General features: G+C 37.3%; 1 protein-coding gene across 1 annotated transcript in view; it reads left to right on the top strand.

The window, feature by feature from the left end:
- Window positions 1–24,172, top strand: part of pappab (pregnancy-associated plasma protein A, pappalysin 1b) — a 118,187-nt gene that overhangs the window by 30,328 nt on the left and 63,687 nt on the right. The window contains exons 3-9 of the mRNA XM_079873004.1: window positions 1,616–1,761; window positions 3,019–3,312; window positions 4,209–4,401; window positions 8,330–8,451; window positions 14,369–14,870; window positions 23,286–23,414; window positions 23,602–23,693. Of these exons, the coding sequence (XP_079729130.1) occupies window positions 1,616–1,761; window positions 3,019–3,312; window positions 4,209–4,401; window positions 8,330–8,451; window positions 14,369–14,870; window positions 23,286–23,414; window positions 23,602–23,693 (1,478 nt within the window). The remainder of the gene's footprint in view (window positions 1–1,615; window positions 1,762–3,018; window positions 3,313–4,208; window positions 4,402–8,329; window positions 8,452–14,368; window positions 14,871–23,285; window positions 23,415–23,601; window positions 23,694–24,172) is intronic.

The following is a 24,172-nucleotide window of genomic DNA, read 5'->3' as shown; positions in this document are numbered from 1 at the left end:
AAATGTATGTCTCCAGCAAGCCAGCATTCATCACTCCAGAGAGGCTTGTCTTTGTTTGACTTGCATGACAGTTATCACTGCAGGGGAAAGGCTTGCATGGGAATAACCCAGTGTGTTTGAGGTGAAATAATAAGCATTTTAAGGGGGCCGTCTTTGGAACTATCCAAATGACACAATGCATTCCTAACTAGACAGGGCCAATGACCTCTGACCTCAGCGCTGGCTGCAGAGCAGGGCTCAGGTTTCCTTCCAAATACAAACTCTGTGTGACAGCCTCACTAGGGCCATTAAATTACAGAGCACTGCTTCTCTTGACAAACATTTACACACACGTGCTCTTCGTGTATTTTCTGAATGGGCTTTTAAAAATAAAAAAAATTCCTCAAAATGTGGTAATTATATTCACCCTTTAATTGGACATTTAGATAACCGAATCCAAAAATGTACCGTTTGCATATCCAGTGATGCACGAAGATACACTGCCGCTCAAAAGTTTGAGATCAGTACGATTTTTTAGTGTTTTAAAAGAAGTCTCTTATGCTCACCAAGGCTGCATTTATTTGATTAAAAATGGGGCAAGAAAGAAGTAATATTGTGAAATATTATTACAATTTTAAATAACTGTTTCCTTTTTGAATATATTTTAAAATGTAATTTATTCCTGTGATGGCAAAGCTGAATTTTCATTACTCCAGTCTTCAGTGTCACATGATCCTTCAGAAATCATTCTAATTGGCTGATTTACTGCTCAATAAACATTTATTATTATTATTATTATTATTTATCAGTGTTGAAAACAGTTGTGTACATTGTTTCAGGATGCTTTGATGAATAGAAAGTTCAAAAGAACTGTATTTATTTAAAATATAACCTTTTGTAACATTATAAATGTCTTTATTGTCAATTGATCAATGTAATGCATCCTTGCTGAATAAAATTATACATTTATTTTAATTTCTTAAAAAAAAAAATTAAAAAAAAATCTTACTGACCCCAAACTTTTGAATTACTTATTTTCAAACTTCTCAATGAATTAAATATACACAGATTCTAATTAAAGCTACTGAAGTTTTTCTGTAAATAGCAGTGAGTGATTTTCTCTTTTTCTTTTGTTGTTTGATTAACATTAATGATAGATGGCAGCAGGTTTATTAGGGTGCTGTCACTTCAAGACCAAATGCACGGATCTACTATACTGATACACATCTGAACTGTTATTCACCCTCATGTTGTTACAAACCTGTAAGACTTTTGTTCATCTTCGGTGAAGATCTTTTTGATCAAATCTGAGAGCTTTCTGTCCCTCCATTGACAGCTACGCAACTACCACTTTGATGCTTCAAAAAGTTCAAAAAGGGATCGTAAATCTAATCCATATGAATTGAGCGGTTTATCCAAATTATTATCCCCCTCGTTGAAGCCCACACCTAATCCTTAACCTACCTATACTAGGGACTGTATCTGGGGGCGCATGAACTGCAACTGATCGAATGTGTAATGTAGCACAATATTATGATTGTGGAGACATTTTAATCATTCACGATCTAAAATAGTGATCGTACTTTTTTTCTGTTTTGAATCAGTGATGTTAAAAGTCTTGTGTTTTGTTCAACAGGGCTTACATGAACGTGAAGGAGCTGAAAGAGGTTTTGAATTTGGATGGATCCACACACTTGAACATATTCTTTGCTAACTCATCTGATGAAGACGTGGCTGGTGTGGGCACTTGGCCCTGGGATAAAGAAGCTTTAACACATTTGGGTAAATAAATACATGGACCACTAAAAAATGGATAACAACAATTGGATCAGCATCATATATTTAGCATATTTTAAGCATTTTAAAGTGCCCCTATTATGCTATATTAAAGGTTTCTTATTTTGTTTTGGAGGACTCCTACAATAGGATTACAAACACGCATCCAAAACACTTTAATTTTCACGTAATACACATTGCATAGCACTTCATTTCTCAAAGAGTTTAAAAAGGTTTTTTTTTTTTTTCCCGAAGATTCAGTCTCTCTAAACCCCTCTTTTCTGTGAGCCTACTCTGCTGTGATTGGTCAGATGACCCAGTCTTGTTGCGATTAGTCTAGAGCAGAGGCAGAGTTCCAACCCTAATCAAACACACCTGAATCAGCTCATCAAGCTCTTCAGGATTGCTTGAAAATACAAAGACAGGTGTGCTGAAGCAGGTTGGAACTAAACTCTGCAGGACAGTGGCCCTCTAGGAGCAGGATTGAAGACCTCTGGTCTAGAGGCTTACAACGCGTGTTGGAAACGAAATGCCTATTATCATATCTCAGCTCTTGAGGCTTCCTCAGCGCTTGATAGATAGTGATATGAACAGTATGATGGTGACGTTTTTTCTGCATCAACTGCAGCACAAGTCCCTCATCCTTCTGAAGAGCATACAAAGTGGATTCGCTGTGCTGAAAACAGTGTCTTCTCGATATGTCAACAACCCAAACCAAACTCTTCCAGGCCTCAGCTACAACAAAAATGTTTGAGGGCAGGTCAAATTAGATGTTGTTTGCGGGCAGCCAATGATGACCATAGGCTGGAATTATGCAAATTTCTTTAATTGTTACGTATGTATATAACATGAAGTGAGACTGGAATTGCTGACGACTTGTTTTGGCAGTTCAGAATTGATTCTTTCTTTTAGGAGACAATAACTTTGTTTGTCGTGCACTTTGATCTTTTAAAGTTTGCAGACATTTTACATTCACAAGTAGTTATATTACACAATGCATTAAAAGGTAATATTCGAAAAACCATAATAGGGGCACTTTAAAGAGCAGTGACCAAAAAAGATCAGCAAAAGATTTCAGAGCTATGGCACAGTGGTTGCACACATCATAATGACATATAAAGGCTGCAGTGTTCCCACAGGGAAGCAGGTTTGAGTCTGAATTGTCATTTCCTATCAAAGTTTATTGTCATCAGAAAACGTTCCAAAATGAACAGGTACCAAAAAAGATGATGCTTATTACCTGTTCTTGCTTTCTTTTTTGAGGTGGGATTGTATTAAACCCTTCATTTTATGGTACGTTTGGCCACACTCACACCATGATCCATGAGATTGGCCACAGCCTCGGACTGTACCATGTCTTCAGGGGAATCTCAGAGGTGGAGTCCTGTAACGATGCCTGCTTGGAGACTGAGCCCTCTCTTGAGACTGGAGATCTGTGTGCAGATACTAATCCCACACCCAAGTACAAGTACTGCAGAGATCCTGAGCCAGGCAATGATACCTGCGGCAGACGTAATTTCAAAAACACCCCTTTCAACAATTACATGAGCTATGCTGGTAAGACATATTTATCAACTCTCAGGGTGCTATCATACACCCGGTGCAATGCAGCGCCAAGCACGAAGTTATCATTTTCACGTCCTGCGCCACGTTGTTTAAATAGCAAATACATAAGCGCCCATTTGTGCACCCATGGGCGTGCTGGTCTAAAAAAAGAGGTGTGTTCAGGTGCATTGTTCGCGCATTGCTATTTTGAGGCAACTGAAATATACTGCTCATTTTACAAAAATATTTTTTGTTATTTAAAGAGCGCGTTAGTAATGTGCGCCTATAGGGAGTTCCACAACGCGTGTACACTCTGCTTATTACACACACAGGGACGCCCAGCAGCACACAAACTAGACAAATATTAAAAATAAAAAGATTTCAATATAAAAGATTAATATTGTGTACATAAAGATATGGTGGAATTCTTGACCCGTAGATGGTCTGCTTGCGTGTTTTAACAGGAGCAGATCCGTTTGCGCTCTTGCAAATTCCACCATGTAAATAGCAAATCCGCCATGGCGCGAGTGCATCTGGCTTTTAAAGGGAACGGGAAATTACACTCTGATTGTTTTTTTTGCATGTTACGCCCAAAACACACCCATTACTCATTAAGAGAATAGAGACAACCCTTTTAGACCATGCGCCGGGCGCGCCGACCATTTTTCCCATCGTTAAACTAGCAAAAGTGGATTCGGACACGCCCTTGCACTTTAAGACCATGCGCTTAGATCATTAAAATAGGGCCCTCAATGTCTGTTGAGTTGAAGATTTTCTGTATGTATTATTATTATTATTATGATTTTTTTTAGCATTTTCTGAGCTGATTCTTACAGGAAATTTGTGAAATGGATTTAAAATTAGTATAACATCTGTGATTTCTTTGTTTGTTTTGTGTTCCCATAAAGATGATGACTGCACAGATTCCTTCACGCTGAACCAGGTGGCTCGAATGCACTGTTACCTAGATCTGATCTACCAGTCTTGGAGACCTGGCAGTAAACCAGCTCCTGTTCCTCTACCTCCTCGAGTAACAGCGCAGGACCAAGACTCCCTTACCCTGGAATGGTTCCCTGCTCTCACTGGCCATTACTTAGACAGGTGAAAAGAACTATTAAAACATGTATTAAAATATTAATGTATAATTTTCCCCATTATGAAAAATGAACATTTCTTAAAATTGTGAAACCCAAGAAGTAACTTTTTTTTTGGTGTAGGAACATATTGAGAAGTTATAAATGTATTAAGAAAAAAATTATCCTAAAAAAATTTTTTTAGGAAAAGATTTGTTTTTACAACATTTAGTTCAAAACAAACAAGCTAGCTACTACTGATTTATATCTTAATTTAGTTTAAATTTGAAAAACCTGTTACCCAGTCTGGTGTTTTAAAAAATACTTTGTTTAATTATGCTTTTTATTTCATTTTTTATCAGCCTAATTTTGAAGATTAATGTTTATTTCTAGAAAATCAAAAAAAAAAAAAAAAAACTCTATATAAAAATGTCCCAACAAAAATGTTCTCATATAAATCAAAGAAAATGAAAATAAATTAAAATATATAACATTTAGTTATATTGACCTCCTTGAAAAACAGCATTGTATGAAGGTTAATCACCTCCTTCCATGTACATTCATTGAAAAGGGGAAGAAAAAGAAAAAAGTTTCATGCCCTGTACAATAAAAAGTGCCTAATATTAAACAAATGATAATGACTGTAGAGAGGAGAAACCTGATACAAAATTATGTACACTACAATGAGATAGTGATGTTTTGAGTGTCTCCAAGACTTGTTTCAGTAGTTCATTTTCATAAGTTTCATTAGGTTTTATTAGTTCATTCCAGAAATTAATATATTGTGTAAGTTCCCCAATAAAAATTGTTGGAGAGATGCTAAACAAGTCAAGGTCAATCATGTCAATAACGATTAAAGTTTATGTAGTGCAGTAATGTACGTGTCATCAAAAGATTGAAGTTGTTGTGGGCTGATGGAGAGGTTTGAGTCATGTACCAATTTCTCTCCCATCACCATAGTATTTCTTTCAACGGTTTTATTGATTTTTAGGGTGTGTTCACACTTGGTATGTTTGGTTCGATTAAAACTAACTTTGGTGTGTTTGCTCTGTTAGTCCGGTTCATTTGAATAAGTGTGAATGCTGCCAACCGAACCCTGGTGCGCACCAAAGAAGCGGACCGAGACCGCTGAAAAGATGGGTTTCGAATGAAATATGAAAGCAACATGGACCAAAGACATGTAAACAAACCAAAAACAGCACATGGTGTCACAAGATGCAACCCAAAAATGACAGAATGCTCATGAATACCTGTTTTTTGAATATGAATCATGAATACCTGATGCCAGTACAGGCATCAGAACCGCATCTCTTCGCAGCAGATCTTTATTTGTGTGTGTGACAGAGGGATTCCTGCCACTGTTTTGACTCCTTAACACATTTTATAAGCTCTTCACAAGTTGTCAGTTCCATCATATACAGTTGTGGTTAGAATTATTGGCACCCCTGGTAAATATGATCAAAGCTGGCTGTAAAAAAAAATCTCCTTTGTTTATCCCTTTGATCTTTTATTTAAAAAATTAGCAAAAATCTAACCTTTCATTGAAGTAAAAGAATTGAAAGTGGGGGGAAATCACATTATGAAATAAATGTTATTCTCAAACACGTTGTCCACAATTATTGGCACACTTTTATTAAATAGTTTTGGCAACCTCCTTTTGCCAAGATAACAGCTCTGAGTTTTCTCCTATAATGCCTGATTACTTTGGAGAACACCTGACAAGAGATCAGAGACCATTCCTCCATACAGAATCTTTCCAGATCCTTTAGATTCCCAGCTCCATGTTGGTGCTTCTTCTCTTCAGTTCACCCCACTCATTTTCTATAGGGTTCAGTTCAGGGAACTGGGATGGCCATGGCAGAAGCTTCATTTTGTGCTCAGTGACACTTTTTTGTGTTGATTTTGATGTTTGTTTTGGATCATTGTCCTGATGGACGATCCAACCACGGCCCGTTATAAGAATTCTAGCAGAGGCCATCAGGTTTTGGTTTTTTATCTGTTGGTATTTGCTATAATCCATGATACCATGTATCTGAACAAGATGTCGAGGACATCCAGCAAAAAAATAGGCCCACAACACTAAGGACCTATCTATCTTATACGCGACGCAAGTGTTTTTTTGCTAGTTTCAGTCTGACGCTGTTATCATTTTTGTTATCGTCCTGAGCCACGTTGTTTAATTAGCAAATGCATTTGTGCCCATTTGTGTGCCCATGGGCATGCTGGTCTGAAAACAAGGTGTGTTCTGGTGCATTGTTGGCGCGTTGCTATTTTGAGGCAACAGAAATAGACTGCGCCACTGACCAACTGAAACCTGGTCTAAAGTCAATGGCGCAATATTTGTTTTGTTATTTAAGGAGCGCGTTAGTAATGTGCGCCTATAGGCGGGTCCACGACGCGTGTACACTCTGATTATTACACACACAGGGACGCACGTACAGCAGCACACAAACATGGCAAATATTTAAAATAAAAGGATTACAATGTAAAAGATTATTATTATGTGCATAAAGATATGGTGGAATCCGGCTTGTCCCGTAGATGGTCTGCTTGCGGACTTTTACCTCGCGCACGAGCAGTTCCGTTTGCACTCTGGAGATGCATTCGGTCTTTCCACTATCAAATTTCGTCATGTAAATAGAGAATCCGCCGACCATTTTTCCCGTCGTTAAATTAGCAAAAGTGGATTCGGACACGCCCTAAGTGAACTTGTGCCGTGTGCTTTAGACCATGCACTTAGACCAATAAAATAGGGCCCTAAAGATCCAGCAGTATATTAGACTGTGGGCATGGGGTACTTGTTATCCCATCTGGTGGGTTTGCTACCAAAAAGCTTTTTTTAGTTTCATTTGACCATAGAGTCCGGTCCCTTTTGAAGTTCCAGTTGTGTCTGACAACCGAATATGCTGGAGTTTATTTTTTGAGGAGCGAGGAGGATTTTTCTTGAAAAACTCCCGAACAACATGTAGTGATGAAGGGGTTGTTTGATTATTTTTTAGGCTTTCTGACCCCCAAGACTCAAGTAATCTCTGCAATTCTCCATCTGTGGAGAGTCTTTGGCCACTCAAACTTTCCTCCTCACCGTGCAAAAAGACAATATAGACACACATCCTCTTCCAGGAAGATTTGTAACATCTTTAGTTGATTGGAACGTCTTAATTTTTGCCCTGATGGTGGAAATGGGAATTTTTAATGCTTTGACTATTTTCTTACAGCCACTTTTTTGTGAAGTTCAACAATCTTTTGCTGCATATCAGAACTATATTCTTTGGTTTTATTCATTGTGATGGATGATTAAGGAAATTTGGCCTTTGTGTTTCCTAATTTTTATACTCCTGTAAAACAAGAAGTCAAAGCTAGACAATGTCATGTTCCTAGCCAACCTTGTATGCTAGAAAATGTTAATATTAATGGGAATATACTTAAGAGATATTTTTCTCATAAAAAAATCTAGGGGTGCCAATAATTTTGTGGCCATGCAATGTGTTTTGCAATGTGAGAAAAACATTGTTCATAATGTGATTCCCCCCCCCCCCCCCCCCCCCACTTTCATTTCTTTTACTACAATGAATATTTGTGAATTATTTGAATGAAAGATCAAAAGGATAAAAATGCAGGTTAATTTTTATAGCCATCTTTGATCAGGGGTGCCAGTAATTCTGACCAAAATTGCCCTATCATATGTACACACACACAGTGAGCGCATTTAGCCCAGCACACAGCATTGTTTTGGATGTTCCTGTCGCAAAATGTACATCATACATTTTTTTACTTTAGGTTAGGTGACAGTGTGAACTCTAAGCAAACCAGGACTACATGTGTTATTTTCTTTTTTGGTCCAGACCAGAAGAACAAAGAGAACCAAACAACAAGTGTGAACACACCCTTAAAGGCATCAAGAGGTTGTGGTGTTGCTGTGTCTAAGTTGCTACTTTGGCTGTCTGTTGATTTCCTAGAGAAGTGGGATCAGTTTGTGACAGATGTACTGAAGTTGGGGTTCTCCTTCAGTATGCCTCGAACTCGTCCTCTCCCAGACCCTGCGCCCCCTCCGGCCACTGGAGCCCCCGTGAAGCCGAAGGTAAGACTCAGTAATGCTAATGAATCTTTAGACTAAAATATTATCCAAAAGCCTTACAATGGATGCCTTCTTGGTTTGACTGATATGCATTTTGAAATCAGATTTTTGAAAGTAGAAACCTTACAAAAAACCTTTTGACCAGTCCAGGAAGATCAAAGGTAGAATCTTTTTTTGTTTTAAGAACCAATGCTTAAGTGATTTGAACTCTATCAGGTTTTTATAATTTTATTTGAGTGCTGTCCTCAAGATGCTCTGGAACAATAACAATAGCATAATAAGATTTTAACGGTTGAATTTACTATGACAGTAAGCCATACTAATTCACATTGCATATGATGAGACTTACAGGCCATTTAATGGTTTTGTTAGTGGCCTACTTGAATTATTTTAGGAGGATTCCTGTTTGGATTTTAGCTGACTGCTTTGGCAAAGTGAAAGGAACCTGTTTCTATTGACACTTGGAAATTGTGTTTAATTGGTGAGTGCCATTCAGAACCATTAATGTGCAGTTTTATTGAGTGGGATAAATGATTAAAGCATTGCACCCAATGCACGATGCCAAGTGAGGCCAATATTGGATGGAACAGCAAAGTAATCTATGAGGAGAAGAACTAAAAAGTGTGGAAAAAATTAGTCATAGGGGTTGTCATAAATTTCGATTTTCTCATGTGTTTATTTTAAGGCTAGAAAAATGTGGACATATGGAAGAATTGGTCCATAGAGCTTTGTGCACATAAATGAATGTTTTTTACCACGGGGAATGAGTCATGTTTTCCTGTGCTGTATCAATGATCTTGCCCTCGTAGTTCAACCTTTGATCCGGTATCACATTACGAAGCCAAACTGACATAGTCAGGCTATTCTTATCGGAATTCTGAGGATTTTTTTTCTTTGGTTGTTCTTTTTGTGTTTTATTATAAATATGAAATATCTCTATAACTTACCTAAGCAATCAGGAAAAGCTCTAGGGCCTAACAGCCATGACATATGCCCACTATTTTTGCTCGAACCGCAAAAACTCTTGAAAAAGTGAATTGGTCTTGACATTGAAATGTTGAAAACAACTTCAGAGACCTACATTCCAGAGGCCGGCTGTTTTTCTGTTTAATTACTTAATCACTTCATTTGGGTTACTTTTAAAAATGGGTGAGTCAGACTTGTGGCGGGTACGGCCGTAAGTGCATGCTTGTATCCCTCAAAGCCAAGTTGGCCCAGCAGTGGCTACACGCAGTCAGCTGAGAAGGCATGCCCAGGCTTGCCATGGCCACATCGCTTTAACTATGCTTTGCACTTGGATGGATTCCCTGATGTACTCTATTGCCCTTGCCATCTTTCCACTGTTTACGATCGGATAAAAAAACCTGACTTTGACGACCTGCAGCTGGCTTGAACCTCTGCCCTTTACCGCTCTCAGAAAATCACCTGCCTGCATTGCACACCTCATCTAATGCATGCCCCCTGTCCTCAGTTATCTAGGTTAAAAAAGCCATTTCCCCCTGTTCAAGTGTCCTTAGTTGACTCTCTGGAAACAAGCATTATGGCAGGGTTGCCCTTATCGTGTTGCTGGAATTCAAGAAAAGAACAGCACTGGCACAATAAATAGATGGATGAGTGCTGTGCAAAGTCAACTCGATTTGCTACGCAAATTGTGGTTTCTAGTGCTCATGAGAAGGCTCATGAGTTGACTGAAAACACGAAGAAGACGAGAATGAAAGTGAGGCACAAAACGAAGGAATGCTAGGAATTACTTGTTTCTCTGTCCCACTCTTGCCTCAATACATTCATTTGTCTGCTGTGTCTCCATTGCTAAGATACTGATTATGTCAGTAAGCTTTAATTATCGGCAAATGTTTCCAGTATGTCTATCAATAATCTTCAAGTGGATGTTTTTTTGTTTTGTTTTTAAGATGATGCAAATGTTTGGTTTGTTTGATGTGAGTTAATGCAAGGCTTGTGATTATAACTTATTGGTTTGTTTTGGAAAGTCTAGTTCTGCTTGATGGCTTGCACTATTTCTGGCTTTGTCCTTTCTCCCATTTCCATCTAATATTTCTTCTAATATTCCCTTGATCAGCAGCTGAGGTACATGGGGGACCTATGTGGGAGACATTTTGCAAAGATTTGTGCATTTGATACTATGAAAATGCATCTAGTTTCAGAACATTCCAGTTTGTTTTGGCCATCTAAATGAGCAACAAATACCCACCTTAGAAAAATGGTGATATCAGAGTCAGACGTGCGAGGGAGGTTACCTAGATGCTTGGCTGAGGTCAACCAAATAAACATTTACAAAACTTTTGCCCAACTATTTTTCCATTTGTCATTTAACTTGTAGTCAGACTACAAATGTTGCTTGACTGAGGTCAACCAAAATAAACGCTAAAGAAGCTTTTACTTCACCTTTTTTCCATTCGTCATGCAACCAGTCAGATCAAAAAACAAAATTATAAAAGCAACAGTGACCCCAAAATGGGACGCTTAAGCCACACTTAAAAATCTATAAATGTCATGAAATTAAATAAAATTATTAAAATATCAACGTGAAATCACAAAACAAGAAAAAAAATGTGGTTGTAGTTTTTTAATTTTATTTTGTTTTTAGAAATTTTTCTCATCACAAGATGCACAATGATAAAGATTACACTCAACTGATTACAATAGATTACGCTGACCTTAACTATAACTGGACAGAAACAGGGAATGGTTAAACTAACTAACTAACTAACTAACTTATAGTAAATAAATAAATAAATAAAAACAGCTCAGACATAAAATACAAAGGTACACATAATATGAGTCACTGGGCATCTTCAGGAATTCCCCACAGGGAAATTCGAGAGAATATTTGAGAATATTTGCCTGATTCATCCACATTTTAGTCATTTAGGTTTAGTTTATTAAACAATAATAATTAAAAAAAAACTAGATGTGCTGTTCAAAATTAGGGTAAAAAAGCATTTGGAAACCTTCTGGATGTGGTTACGTTAGCCTTAGTGAATCATGTTCATATGTGAACTAAACCAACTAACCACTAAACCCGTGGTTACTCTGCTAGGAAACATGCGAACTTGAGAAGAACTAACTTCATACCTCCACTAAAAGCAATGCAACACCAGTTGGTCAAAAAGGTTCAGGAAAGGCTAGCATCATTTTTATTTACATATGCCAGTTGGTTTGGTATTTACATTTCCAATGCAACCAAATACTTTTTGGGCCCTATTTTAACGATCTGAAACGCAAGTGTCAAAGCGCAAAGCGCAAGTAACTTTGTGGGCGGGTCTCAGCGCTGTTGCTATTTTCCCGGCGGGATAAATGACTCTTGCGCCTGGCGCAAATCTAAAAGGGGTTGGTCTGAAGTAGCTTCATTATTCATAGGTGTGGTTTGGGCGTAACGTGAAATAAACCAATCAGAGCATCATCTCACATTCCCTTTAAGAGCAGACGCGCTTTTTCCTTGGCGTATTGCTATTATAACGGCGGATTTGCCAGGCGCGCGCCAGGAGCGGTTCACAGCCGAGGAGAGCAACGCTCTCGTCACGGCCATAAAAGAGAGAGAATTGACATTGGGGATGGAGAAACACACCCAAATTAGCTTCGGTTAAACAGGCATATAATAATGTGGGTAAATGTGTAAGCTAGATGTATGCTTTTATAATAAATTGTCTATCTATCTATCTATCTATCTATCTATCTATCTATCTATCTATCTATCTATCTATCTATCTATCGTTTGTAATAATATGATTTGCAAAAATGAAAACTGCTGCTTCTGTGTAGATTAGAGAATCAAAGTGTATGCGCGTTGTGCAGGCTATACATTATGGTCAAGCATGCGCCCTTAAAATAGCATAATGAACAACGCGCAACGCGCCACTGACTTTAGACTAGTTTTTTTTCTGGCCAGTGGCGCAATTGTTTTATGGAACAGTAAAATAGCACCAGGGATTGTTTGCGCCGGAACACGCCTCCTTTTTTGCGCTGAACCGCCCAGGGAGCGCAAGTTCATTCCCTAGTTTAGCCACGTGCTTCTGTGGAGGGAAAAGCGCGCTTTGCGCGGGTGCAAAATAGGAATGAAACATGCGTCGGTGTACAAAGTCAATTGCGCTGGGTGCAAGATAGGGCCCCTTGAGTTTATATGCTGTTCTGATATTACACACAGCATAAAAGTTATTGAAAGTTATTAAATGTTATTTTTTGCATCTTTTTAGTGGTGTTTAAAAAAAATCAGTTTGATCAGTTTGTGATCAGTGATCAGTTTGTTTGTAAATGTACATTTTTGACCAAATGTACTTTTTTTTTTTTTTTTTTTTTTTTTTTTTACCAATGTTTACCACTTTTGATGTCATTTCTAGCGAGAAAGTACTATTGTAGTAATTAAATATTCACATGTCTCACTGATACAGCAGTAAGACAACAAGCCAGTTGCCTAGGTTTTCTGAAACAACCCATGCAGGATGAAGGACCATTCTCATCTGCTTGAGTATTTAAGCTGTCCACAGTGACTTTGTTCTGCATGCCAGCAAAGGTTGCTGGAATCAAATAAATAATGCTCCACAGAAACTCATCATTATAATATAAAATAATTATTATCTTTATTATCATTTATTATTATCCACAGCAAGCTTGTAGCTGTTAGCCACTGCTGTAGGTCCCGTTTTAAGCACATTTTCCTTCAGAGCTTCGGTGGGGCCTCCCTGTCAAGCTCACCCCCTCTCCGGTCCCCTCCCCCTTCAGATGCCTCACAATGACCTCTTGACAGTTTCTAAAAAGGAAAAACTGGGCCCAGGGCCAGAATTCTCCCCATGACCTCCTGCCATCTCACCGAAGAACATCATTTGGCCGTCTTAGAAACTGTTTGTTTGTTTTTGAAATGTCATTCATTAATCCAAGACCCAATAATCATATGTAATAACAGAATGCAGTGCAATTGATATAATTCAGGATTGTTTCTACAGTCTTTTATGTTCATCTGTAAATAATTAGCGGTGCTTGCTAAGGCAAACATCAGTATTCCTATTGGTTATTCTTAGGTTTAAGGGTTTTCAACCCCATAGCAATTCCCTGGCAAGCACGCTACAGCATAAAAACAAGAAAAAAGAACAGTAAAATACTGTAAAATTGCTACTGTAAAAGTTCCCTTATACGGTAAACACTTTTAATAGATTTAACAGGACATTTTAAGTAGATTTACGGTAAAATAATGTACAGACTTTGGAATTAAAAACAAATAATCATCTTATAATTTAGATTGAAAATCCATAACTGATTTTCCCTGCATGAGACTTTACGTTTGATTGAATATTGTTTTAATAATTATATTTCTTGTTAATTTTTGTTATCAGTTCATTCTGGTTTTATGTCACACCTTATGTTATTTAATTCATGTTTATTTCATTATTTTAGTGTTATGTGTTGTACTGTTTTGTATTTGTGTGCATGACACTGCACCTTATTAGTGAATTAAAATGTGTATATTTTACACAACCAGTTAAAAAATAAAATAAAAATGAATCCACAGATTTGACTTTGAGATGAAAATTACTTTAAAAATTACTTCACAACACAAAATACACTTTTTAAATAATATAAAAAATAAATACACTATTCTCATCATCTGTTTTTTTACCACCTGTATTATTGAGTTGGTTATCAGTATATTGTACATGTACAAAACAGAGTGGTAGGGTGTAATTTTATAACAATTAATGATATACAGGGTTTAAAACCTTCAGTTCCGTGAAACCTAAAATGTTGCTACCATATTTTTTTACGGTAAAGTTCTGGCAACCACAGCTGACATTTTTTTACCATAAATTTGATGAATTTGATTTGGGCAAAGAAAATGTTTTTTTTTGTGTGTGTGTGCTACCAAGTTTGAGACATGTTCTTGGTTTTCATCCTTTGCTTTCGTCCTTAGGTCCACCAGATGTAGAGCAGGCCTGTGAAGCGAGTGTCAGCACTTGGAGCCCAAACGCCGGCCTAGACTCGAGTAGTATTGGCTCAGCGTCCTGCCCACCCCAAGGCTGTATGCTCCAGCTCGAGTTTGCCTATCCGCTAGTACCTGACTCCCTCATTGTTTGGGTCACCTTCTTCTCCCTGGAGGAGACTGGACTGCCTGCAATCCACGACATCCTTCTGCTGACCCTTAGTGGTTACAACATCTCGCTGGGTCCACAGTATGCGTTCTGTGACACACCATTAACGCTGAAGCTAGATGTGAAGGAGGAGGTGTATGGGGTGCAGTTCTTCACCATGGAGCAGCACTTGGAAATCGACGCCACATTGCTCGCCTCAAAGCCAGACAATCCTTTGTGCCGGTCATGTCATCCTCTACACTATAGACTGATTCGCCAGCCACCATTTACACACTCACCACACGGGCTGATCCTTCAGGAACCCACCCTGAAATATGTGGACAGGTAAGGATTAGGAGTGTGAATCTAAAGTTTCATTACAATACAGTGTTATTATAGTTTTTATGGTAACACTTTACAATAAGGTTCATTAGTTAAAACATTAGTTAACTACCTTAGTTAACATGATCTAAGAATGATCAATACTTCTTCAGCATTTATTAATCTTAGTTAATATTAATTTCAACATTTACTAATACGTTATTAAAATCAAAGGTTGTATTTGGTTAGATTAGTTAATGCACTGTGAACTAACATGAACAAACAATGAACAGCTGTATTTTTATTAACTAAAATTAACAAAGATTAAAACATTGTAACAAATATTTTTGTCATTGTTAGTTCATGTAAGTTAATACATGTTAACTAATGAACCTTATTGTAAAGTGTTACCGTATATATATATATATATATAGAGAGAGAGAGAGAGAGAGAGAGAGAGAGAGAGAGAGAGAGAGAGAGAGAGAATTAGCTTTTATTTTTATACTTTCAGTTTTCATTTTAATTTTAGCATTTGGACAGTTTTGTGTTTTAGCTTTTATTTATTTAATTTCTAGTTAATCATTTAAGTGCTTCTTGAGCTCCTTCAAGTTTTTCAACTCACAAATGCAACCAAAATATAATATGAACAATTCATTGAACTCTCTGAAAATTGTAAATAACTCTCTGAAAATTGTAAATCCTGCGTCCCATATAGGCCTACATAACATGCATCACAAAAAATACACCTTAGAAAAGTAAATTATTAAAAGGATCAAGTTGCACATTAGATCATCAATTGTTTGATGACAGCTCATCACTGGGCAGTGCAACGAGAAACGCAATGACAACAGTCAAAAAAGCCTTTCAGTCTTCTGTGCTTCTCATGACTTGAGTTCAGAACAGAATACATTGTCTTCATTTCTTTTGGCTGCCGTTTATGACAGTGCTGCTTTGTTGCTGCATCGTGATCATCTTCCGCCTGTAGAATTTAAAAGAAAATGCACGCTATGAAGTAAATATGTAGAATGTAAATGTCAAAAAAAGGTGTTTCTAAAGGTGTATAAAAATATATATTTTTATGCATTACATCGATACATGTCGTTAGTCATTTGATTGATGTAATGATACAATTGTAATGGCAAACTTAGATGAATGAACTCTTAAAGGGGCGTTGAAAATGTTTCCTTTTTGTGTGTCAACATGACTGGCAACATAAACAAAAGATGACTGAATGACACTACACTATTCAAGACATTTCTAGGAACACATGGTTTCTTTGCTTAAGCCATGTGTTGATGTGCTTTGCCGTTGTATGGACGTCTTAGGTACTTTGTGTGAGGTCTTCAGGCATAGCCTTTACTCCTTGGGCTGGGGGTTCAGGTCAGCTCAAAGAATTTCACAGCCAGCTTGTTGTCTTCTAAGAGATACATGCCGAAGTGTTCCCAGGCAGTTTAACTTCATGGGATACTCATAAATTCGAAATGTCCACAAAACAGTTGGAGACCATTTGAAGAGCCCCTGCCTCTTTGATGACAGCAGAAACTGGCCGACAGTTTGACAGGCTGACAGATTCCACCTCAGATAGATAAAATTGATGGATGGATGGATGGATGGATGGATAGTGTGCAGTATGCAAGGGTATTTAGGTGGAAAGACATTTCCAATTTTTCTCATGTTTGTTTTTTTCTCCAAACCTTTGTTGTGAACCTCTGCAATGAATCTGGGATACTTTCTTGAAATAACTACTGTATAAACATGAAACATGGATCCAATTTCAAAGGGCTTCTTAAAAGTTGTAAAAATGCCTATTGAGCACCCATTATTTCTTTCTGGCAAACATACCTCTTATTAACAGACTTTTATCATTTAGTAGGGATACATTGTCTCCGTTTCCTTTTGTGCATCAATTGTGTTGGCCTTTTTTTTTTTTCTTCTTCTTCTTCTTTGTTTCTCAATGCTGGCCTCTCTGGCAGAACAAGACCATACCTCAGTCGGCAGGCTGCCAATAATGTACATTAGCTTTCAAATGTACATTAAAATCAAAAAATCAAATCAGTGCATATAAACAAGACCCTACGTGAACCCACTGAACTTCACTGTCCTAACTCTGGGCTTTTTTGGGTGCCTTTTCTTGTTTCCAAAAAGTTGGCTGACAAGTGAAACTACAGTGAATACAGTGACAGCTGCAGCAGCAGTATATTAGGGAAAGACGTGAGGTCTTCATCTCAACAAATAAATGTCTAGATATTATATATATATAATATACAGATTTGAAAACAGTCTTAACAAATCGTTACAGGATTAGAAAAGTAGTGTTTATACTGACATATCCAAACATACATTAAAGCTGTGTTTAGTTTGTAGGTGCACAGTCCAAGTTGTGTTAGCAAGGTATCCCGATTCATTAGCCAACAGCTTAATCTACTCAGATAATGTTTGGGTTTTTTTTTTTTTTTTTTTAATTGAAAAGGTTTGTTTTATGTATTAATGCTGCACAGTATTCACCAGATGGTGTGTAAATCAGTCAGTGTATCAGCAGGCTTGTACCGCTCTGGGATCAGCTAAAAACTCCCCTCATTTGAAATTCATTAACACAAGCAAAAGTGCTGTTGAGAAAGCTGTTCTGAGGAGTAATACAGGATATTTCAGAAAGACCTTCACTTCAGCTAAAAGCCAAATTCATTATTCAGTACCAGAACAAGTGATTCCTTGAGTTCGTATAAATTCCCCTTATGGGTATGAGTTTCTTTTTTTTCCTTGAGTACTGATATTTTATTGCACTGAGGCTAGTCTAAAGGAATTCACAGCAAGTAGTTGGATGGTATGAACATGTAATTCAGGGCTCAACAGTAAGTTCTGTATGGACTGATGGCTTGGGGTCACTCTGAGTTGAAAAAACAGTGTTTTGCTGCTCCTAAATCTTACATTATTTGACCTTATACGTGTTTGACTTGGTGACTTCAGCTTGTCACCAAGGTGACATTATTTACTTTACTAAGTTTTTTGTCAAAACTGTGACATAATTTTCCAGAAAATGTGTCCAAATTTTAAAATGTTTGCGCTGATTTATAGCCGTGATGCATTTTTTTTTTTTTTCAGGATTTTATGATGAATAGAAAGTTCAAAAGAACAGCAATTATTTGAAATAGAAACTTACTTTTGTAACATTATCAAAAGTATTAATTTCTTAAAAAAATAAATGATCCCAAAAGGCTGAATGGTAGAAAAATTTACATATCATTTCTTTAAATATAATTATTTCTGAAATCACATAGTAGTACATTGCTAAAAAGTTATATATCTATTTCTAGATTTCTTCTATATATAAGTACTTACTACTTCTATATAAATATTTACGGAGCCAGTAAAAATGGTGGCAGGACAAAAACAGTAGAAAAACTCATAATTACTGTCATGTTATGTACTTGAGTTGAAGGTTGGGAGATGTTTACCAAACACTTACGACAAATGTTACTAAATTAACAGTAATCATTTGATGAGGTTTGCTTGATCAGTAAACAGTTTGCTATACCTGAAATGAAAAGCATTACTACATGCATGATTCTTGTCAGTCCCCTTGTTGTTATCGTCCACTATCTGTTTTTCACCCTTCTTCTTCCTTTTTCCGCCCTCTATGTGGGTGGCCTTTGCTGAGTCCACACAGTCCTGATCCTTCATCACTGTGTGACAATTAACTAGAGATCGTTTTCATATCGTCCAGGAAAACAAGGGCCGTAAAATGTTTTGTCAGCTCCAGAGTGGCACAAAATTACATGGCCATTTCATCCTCCAGGTGCAAGCCTAGCTTGGCTCCAATAGAGGCAGGCAATCACTCATTGTGACCAGTGAAAGCAGCCCCAATCAAAGTGGTGTCTGGCTAAAAGAGGCAGGCTTCCTAATGAGAGCTCTTCAGTGTGGCAGGGGAATGTGCTGTAATATCTGATCTAAGCCAAAGAACAGCCGCTATAGATCACCGCTGCTATAGTATGGAGAGTGATTAAACAGCATGGCCTCGGAGAACCTCCATACTGTTTTCATTTTCAATTTTATCAATATGATTGTCACACAGCAACAAGACAAAGTGTTGTAAAAGAACACATGACCTAAAAATGTATGCTGCATTTCCTCAGCGCGTGCCTACAGGATATGCAAATGTAATTTTATCTTGTGCATAATTTAAAAGCTGTTGCATGCATACATGGAGTTAGTTTCTGTTGAAAATAACCGGGCACTAAAGCAGAGACTTAAGAATAGCTATAGGGATTTTCATCAAGTATCCATTCACAAGCAAGACATTTTGTGTTAGACATCTGTTTTTGTGCGGTGTCTTGTTGTTTTCCTGTAGTAATCTGAAGAGATTGTGTCTTACCTACTTGAAGGTCAATATTGCAAGAATTTCACATTTGGAGCTGTCATGGATTCCAGCAGCATGTTTCTCTTTCATTGATACACAGCGTAGAGTAAGCACCACTTGACGGATCTCTTGGGTTGAGTTGCGGTATGACCAAACAGCTGTGGTTTGGTAAATTATACGATTGAGGTTGTGTTGTTGTTTTATTTAGCCATGTGAACTCTGATTTTGATTTTAAATGACAAATTATTTCCACTCCTTTGAAGTAATTAAGTTTTTAGATCATCATGCTCCTAAACACTTCCAGCAGCGAGCAGCTGCACAGAGGGCTTAGCATTATGAGTTGCATCTCTTTGATTTCTTTTGAAGGTATACAGCGAATACTATAATATGTTTTTTTTTTCCAGCATCTGGGCTGAAAGAGAGGAGTACCTTCAGAAAGACTGGTTTCACTGAGGAGTATGTGTGTGCTCCTCTATAGAGCTCAATTACAAGCACCAGAAAAGACAGACTTATATATCTCACTCTTCTGCGTAGCTTGTTTCAAAGTCCAGCTGCACTGAAGTGCAGACCACATTGCACAAAAAAATCATAACAGTTTTCATTCCATATTTTATATGCTAGATGACATTTCTTTATAGTCTGTGCAAAGACATTTTCATAATTCACACTTCAGATTAGCATGTCGAAAACAACAACAACAACTGACTTTAAAGTCAGGCTTTAATTTTGACTTTAAATAACATTAATACTCTACACCTCTCCTATGATACATCTTTTTAATTTCTGAATTCAAGTTAATTTTATGATATATATATTTTTTTTTTGGGAGACATAAAGTCAGAATGTCAAGGTGATACAACTGCTAAAATTATAAAATTATGATATAGGTAAAAAGAAGAGCAATTTGGCTTTTTTTTTTTTTTTTTTTTTTTTTAGAAAAACATTTGAAATGCTTTACTTATTAATACTTGAAAAATGGTTGACGACCAAATAAATGCCATGCGGTACAACCAACAAACTCAAACAGAAATATTCAGGAAAAAAAAGCAATACAATTACATCATAAGAGAGGACCCCTGCAGACCCTAATGACAGTGTCAATGTTTTTTTGTTTGTTTTTTAAATATAAGACATTTTGAAGGTAGTTAAGTTTGTAAGATGTTATGTATATAGTTTATATATTTATATATTTTCATTTTGGTTACACTTTATTTCGATGGTTCACTTTACTAAAAGTAACTTTGCAGCTACATGTCAACTGACTCTCATTAGAGTATTAGTAGACTGTTAGGTTAGGGTAACAAAGTTACTTATAGTTAGTAGAATGTCTAAAGTGGAGCATTGAAATAAAGTGTTTCCTTAATTTTTACTTGATTACTCCACAGGACATTTTTAAAGTCATTAAAATTGAACTTTTCAGTTAAACTTCATTTTAAGGTGTCTTTGTTTAGCTGAAATCGTTCATTTAAGTAGTGAGTAATATTAAGTAACTGCATGTACTTACTATAGGGTTAGGATTTTTGTTTGATTTGGTTTATGCATAATTTATTGTCATTAATAAAGTAACTACATGTAACATATGGAACAATGACCAAAACCAAAATGAAACTTTCATGAATACAAAGAGTACATTTGTAAGATCTCAAACATTTGTTTTAAAAATAAGTAAAAAACGCATCTCGAGACTTTGCAGGTTTTTTGTTGTTGTTGTTGTTCATTCCACTGCTTATGGCTTAATGTGTTCTGTGAATGGACCTTTATATGTTATTAACCCATACGGTCATTTGGAAAAAAAAAAGAAAAAAAACTCTGGATAGATGAAAACCTACAAGGTTAGAAACTAACCCATTATGATTTCTGGAAGTGAAACTGGTCATATTTATACCCAGAGGTTTGAGCTGCTTTAGTGTCTGGTTACTGTCTTGTTTAACTGCCAGTGTGCTTCCTGAACATTGTCAGTGTTGCACGCTCCCACCCTATTGACTTAAGAGTGAAGGGCTCGTAGCTACAGTGTTTTCCCACACTACTGTGGGGTATCCCGCATGGGAATAGCGATGATGTCATGAGCTACCACAAATTCCAGCACAGAGGCTTGAAAAATGTTGTTATCGTCCTTAAACACGACAACAGGAAGGTGCTGTGACAGATTGCAACATCTGAATTGTTTCTCTTGTTACTATAAAATTTCATATGAATGCTGATTTAATTTCCATTTCATGTACTGTCTCTTTGATATAAAACGAGTTTATTTTTAAGAATGATCTCCTCTGTGTTTTAAGTGATGCACAAAAGCTCCAGTTGCTCAAATAAATGATTATGATTTCACAAACAAACAGCCTCGCCGCAAGTTCGTATTGATGGCTAAATTGATACTTGCTCGATTTAACGGGCAAAATATCCTTTCCTCGTTGTGGAAGCCGAGCCAACGGTCTACCTCAGGAGTCACTGTGGCTGTTAAGGATAGCAGCAGTACTCTTTTAGCTTTGCTCTGCCTCTCCACAACAAACATGTCTTAGAAAAACACAGCCACAAGACCACATTGCGGGCCAAGATCTTCCAGCTCCTGCCTTTGGGGGTTGGCTCAGACTCCGCATGCAGTTCTAGCAAAGTGTCCTCTGGCACTCGGCAGTTCTCACACCACTGAGGCTCTCTGACCCATATTTGACTGTTTGGGAAGTCTGCAGCTGGAGGAGCCTGTGGGGTTTTAGAGCCTCATGGTGGAGCTGATTGAGTCGAATATACCTGAACCAGCTGTGAGGCTTTCCGCACACTGCGCAATCCCTCCAAGTTTGTGTTCCTGCAGGCGGGAAGTTAAAGCGGTGTAAAGGATCTGAGAAGCATATGTGCAGACAGAGGTTTTTAGGGTTGATCTGAGTCGCGATTAAAATGTTTTTGTTAACCCGAGCCCCATAAGCGGCTGGGTCGATAGCAGGAAGATTTAAGGAATGGTAATGCAGACAGATGGCCGTATTGTCCGGAGAAAAGTACCTTACCACCCCCTCTGCCTCCCCAATTGATCATGCGCTCCCTTAACCGCCATTCTCCATTGCTCTATTCTTGGCATTTCATTGTGAGGTGAAGATGAATAAGAGAGGAAATGCATTTTACTCAATGGCCGTTCCATGCATGGCCTAAAACGCAATTGCCCTCGTGCTTTACAGCCGGACAGCAATTGGAGAAATGTAATATGAAGATTGTGCAAAGTAACATTTCTCTTTAACAACGCTAAATGTGACTAGCACATAGCAGGCACATAAACATACAGTAGACATCTATCGTCACATGACTATACCTGCATCATCGTATTCAAATACCTTCATTATCACAGTCCATGCTACATTGCGAAAACAACAGCATTTTATAATGTATCCACTTGGGAAAGCTTCTTCAAAACACTCAGTATTTTCTGGACTAAAATGCCATCTCTGTGTGGACAGAAGGCCAAAATGTAGAGAAAAAGATGTTTTCGAATGTATCCGGATCAGTGTAGATCCCGGCACAGATGATGACTGGAGCTTTACTTTGCGCTGTTTCAGCTGAGTCTTGCGCTCTGAGTCTTGTACCTGAAGGGTTGTATTACAGTCATGACGAGTGCCGAGTACAGCACGCTTTGTACTCTACATAGGGTCACATTACAACAGCCATTCTTTCTTAGCATCTAATTGTTGGTGCTTGAGGATGAAAGGAGAAGGGATTTTGCACACAATCCCTTAAATTAAATGGACTGTGTGCTTATTGCCTTATATAATGGCAAACACTAGAACTGTCCCATAAACACTCATTCAAAAGCAATTTTCCATCTCTCAGCTGTAAATATTTAAACTGTGTTAATATCTTAACAAACATAGGTCAAGGTAAGCAGATTGCTATTAAAGGTTTGATAAAGTCATTTATTATTTATTACATTATAAATGTTTTACTGTCATTTTTCTTTTTTTTTTCTTTTTTAAATCAATTTAATGTGTCCTCAACTAGCTGAATAAACATTTTATTCAACTACATTTTTAGGAATGCAGGCTTCCATAAACCACCCCATAATTTGCAAGTTTAAAAACATATTAATAGCTCTTGTTTATGTGTTCTAGGGACATAAAGTCTGATGAAACGTACACCTACCATGTGCTGACAGTATCTAGAAGAGCAGAGAGTGAACCATCTCCACCTCTCTCTCACCAGCTGGGCTCACCCTACTGTGGAGATGGACTCATCCAAAAGTCAGTTCACTCTCTTTACTCTCACTGCATATGCAGTGAACTTGAATGCAGTGCTTACACACTTTTTTTTCCCCTCAAGTCTATGGAGTAACATATACATACATTTTATTTGAAACAAAAAACTAGCTGCAATATAGCAGTGATGTTAATTGTGTGATGTAACTCTTTAAATGACTTTGCCTTTCAGATATCTTGGAGAGCAATGTGATGACATGAACTTCGCTAATGGAGATGGCTGCTCAAACCAGTGCAAGAAAGAGCCGTTATTCAACTGTGTTGGTATGTGACCGTCAACTATAGGTAGAAATGTTAAAGGAATAGTCCATAAACTTTGTCTTTTTTTAGCCTCTTGTCAGTCCAACTGCAAAATATATGTATTTTGTTTTATTTCTGGGGAAAACAAAGACGCACAGCTCTTTTCTATTAAGTGAAGTTCAAAGACGTTCAGGTTTCAGTATGTATCTCAAACAAAGCTATGTTATGGCTTCAGAACACTTTTAGTTTTTTTCCCCCCTTGTTTTGGGAACTTGACAGACGTGGTCAGACAGTTCTATAACTGTCATTGTATCGAAAAGAGCTGCATAACAATTCTTCAAAATACCTCATTTTGTATACGGCAAAAAAAAAAAAAAAAACAACAACATATGGGTTAAGAATGACAAGGCTGAGTAAACAATGACAGAATTTTCATTTTGGGGTGAAATATTCTTTTAATGCTTATTTATTTATCACTATTTCAACAAGTACAATAAAGTGTA

The sequence above is a fragment of the Squalius cephalus genome (assembly GCF_949319135.1).
Source record: "Squalius cephalus genome assembly, chromosome: 5".
In the NCBI taxonomy this organism is placed as follows: Eukaryota; Metazoa; Chordata; class Actinopteri; order Cypriniformes; family Leuciscidae; genus Squalius; species Squalius cephalus.
The sequence above is the reverse complement of the archived record's forward strand: the minus strand, read 5'-3'. Positions and strand labels throughout refer to the sequence as shown.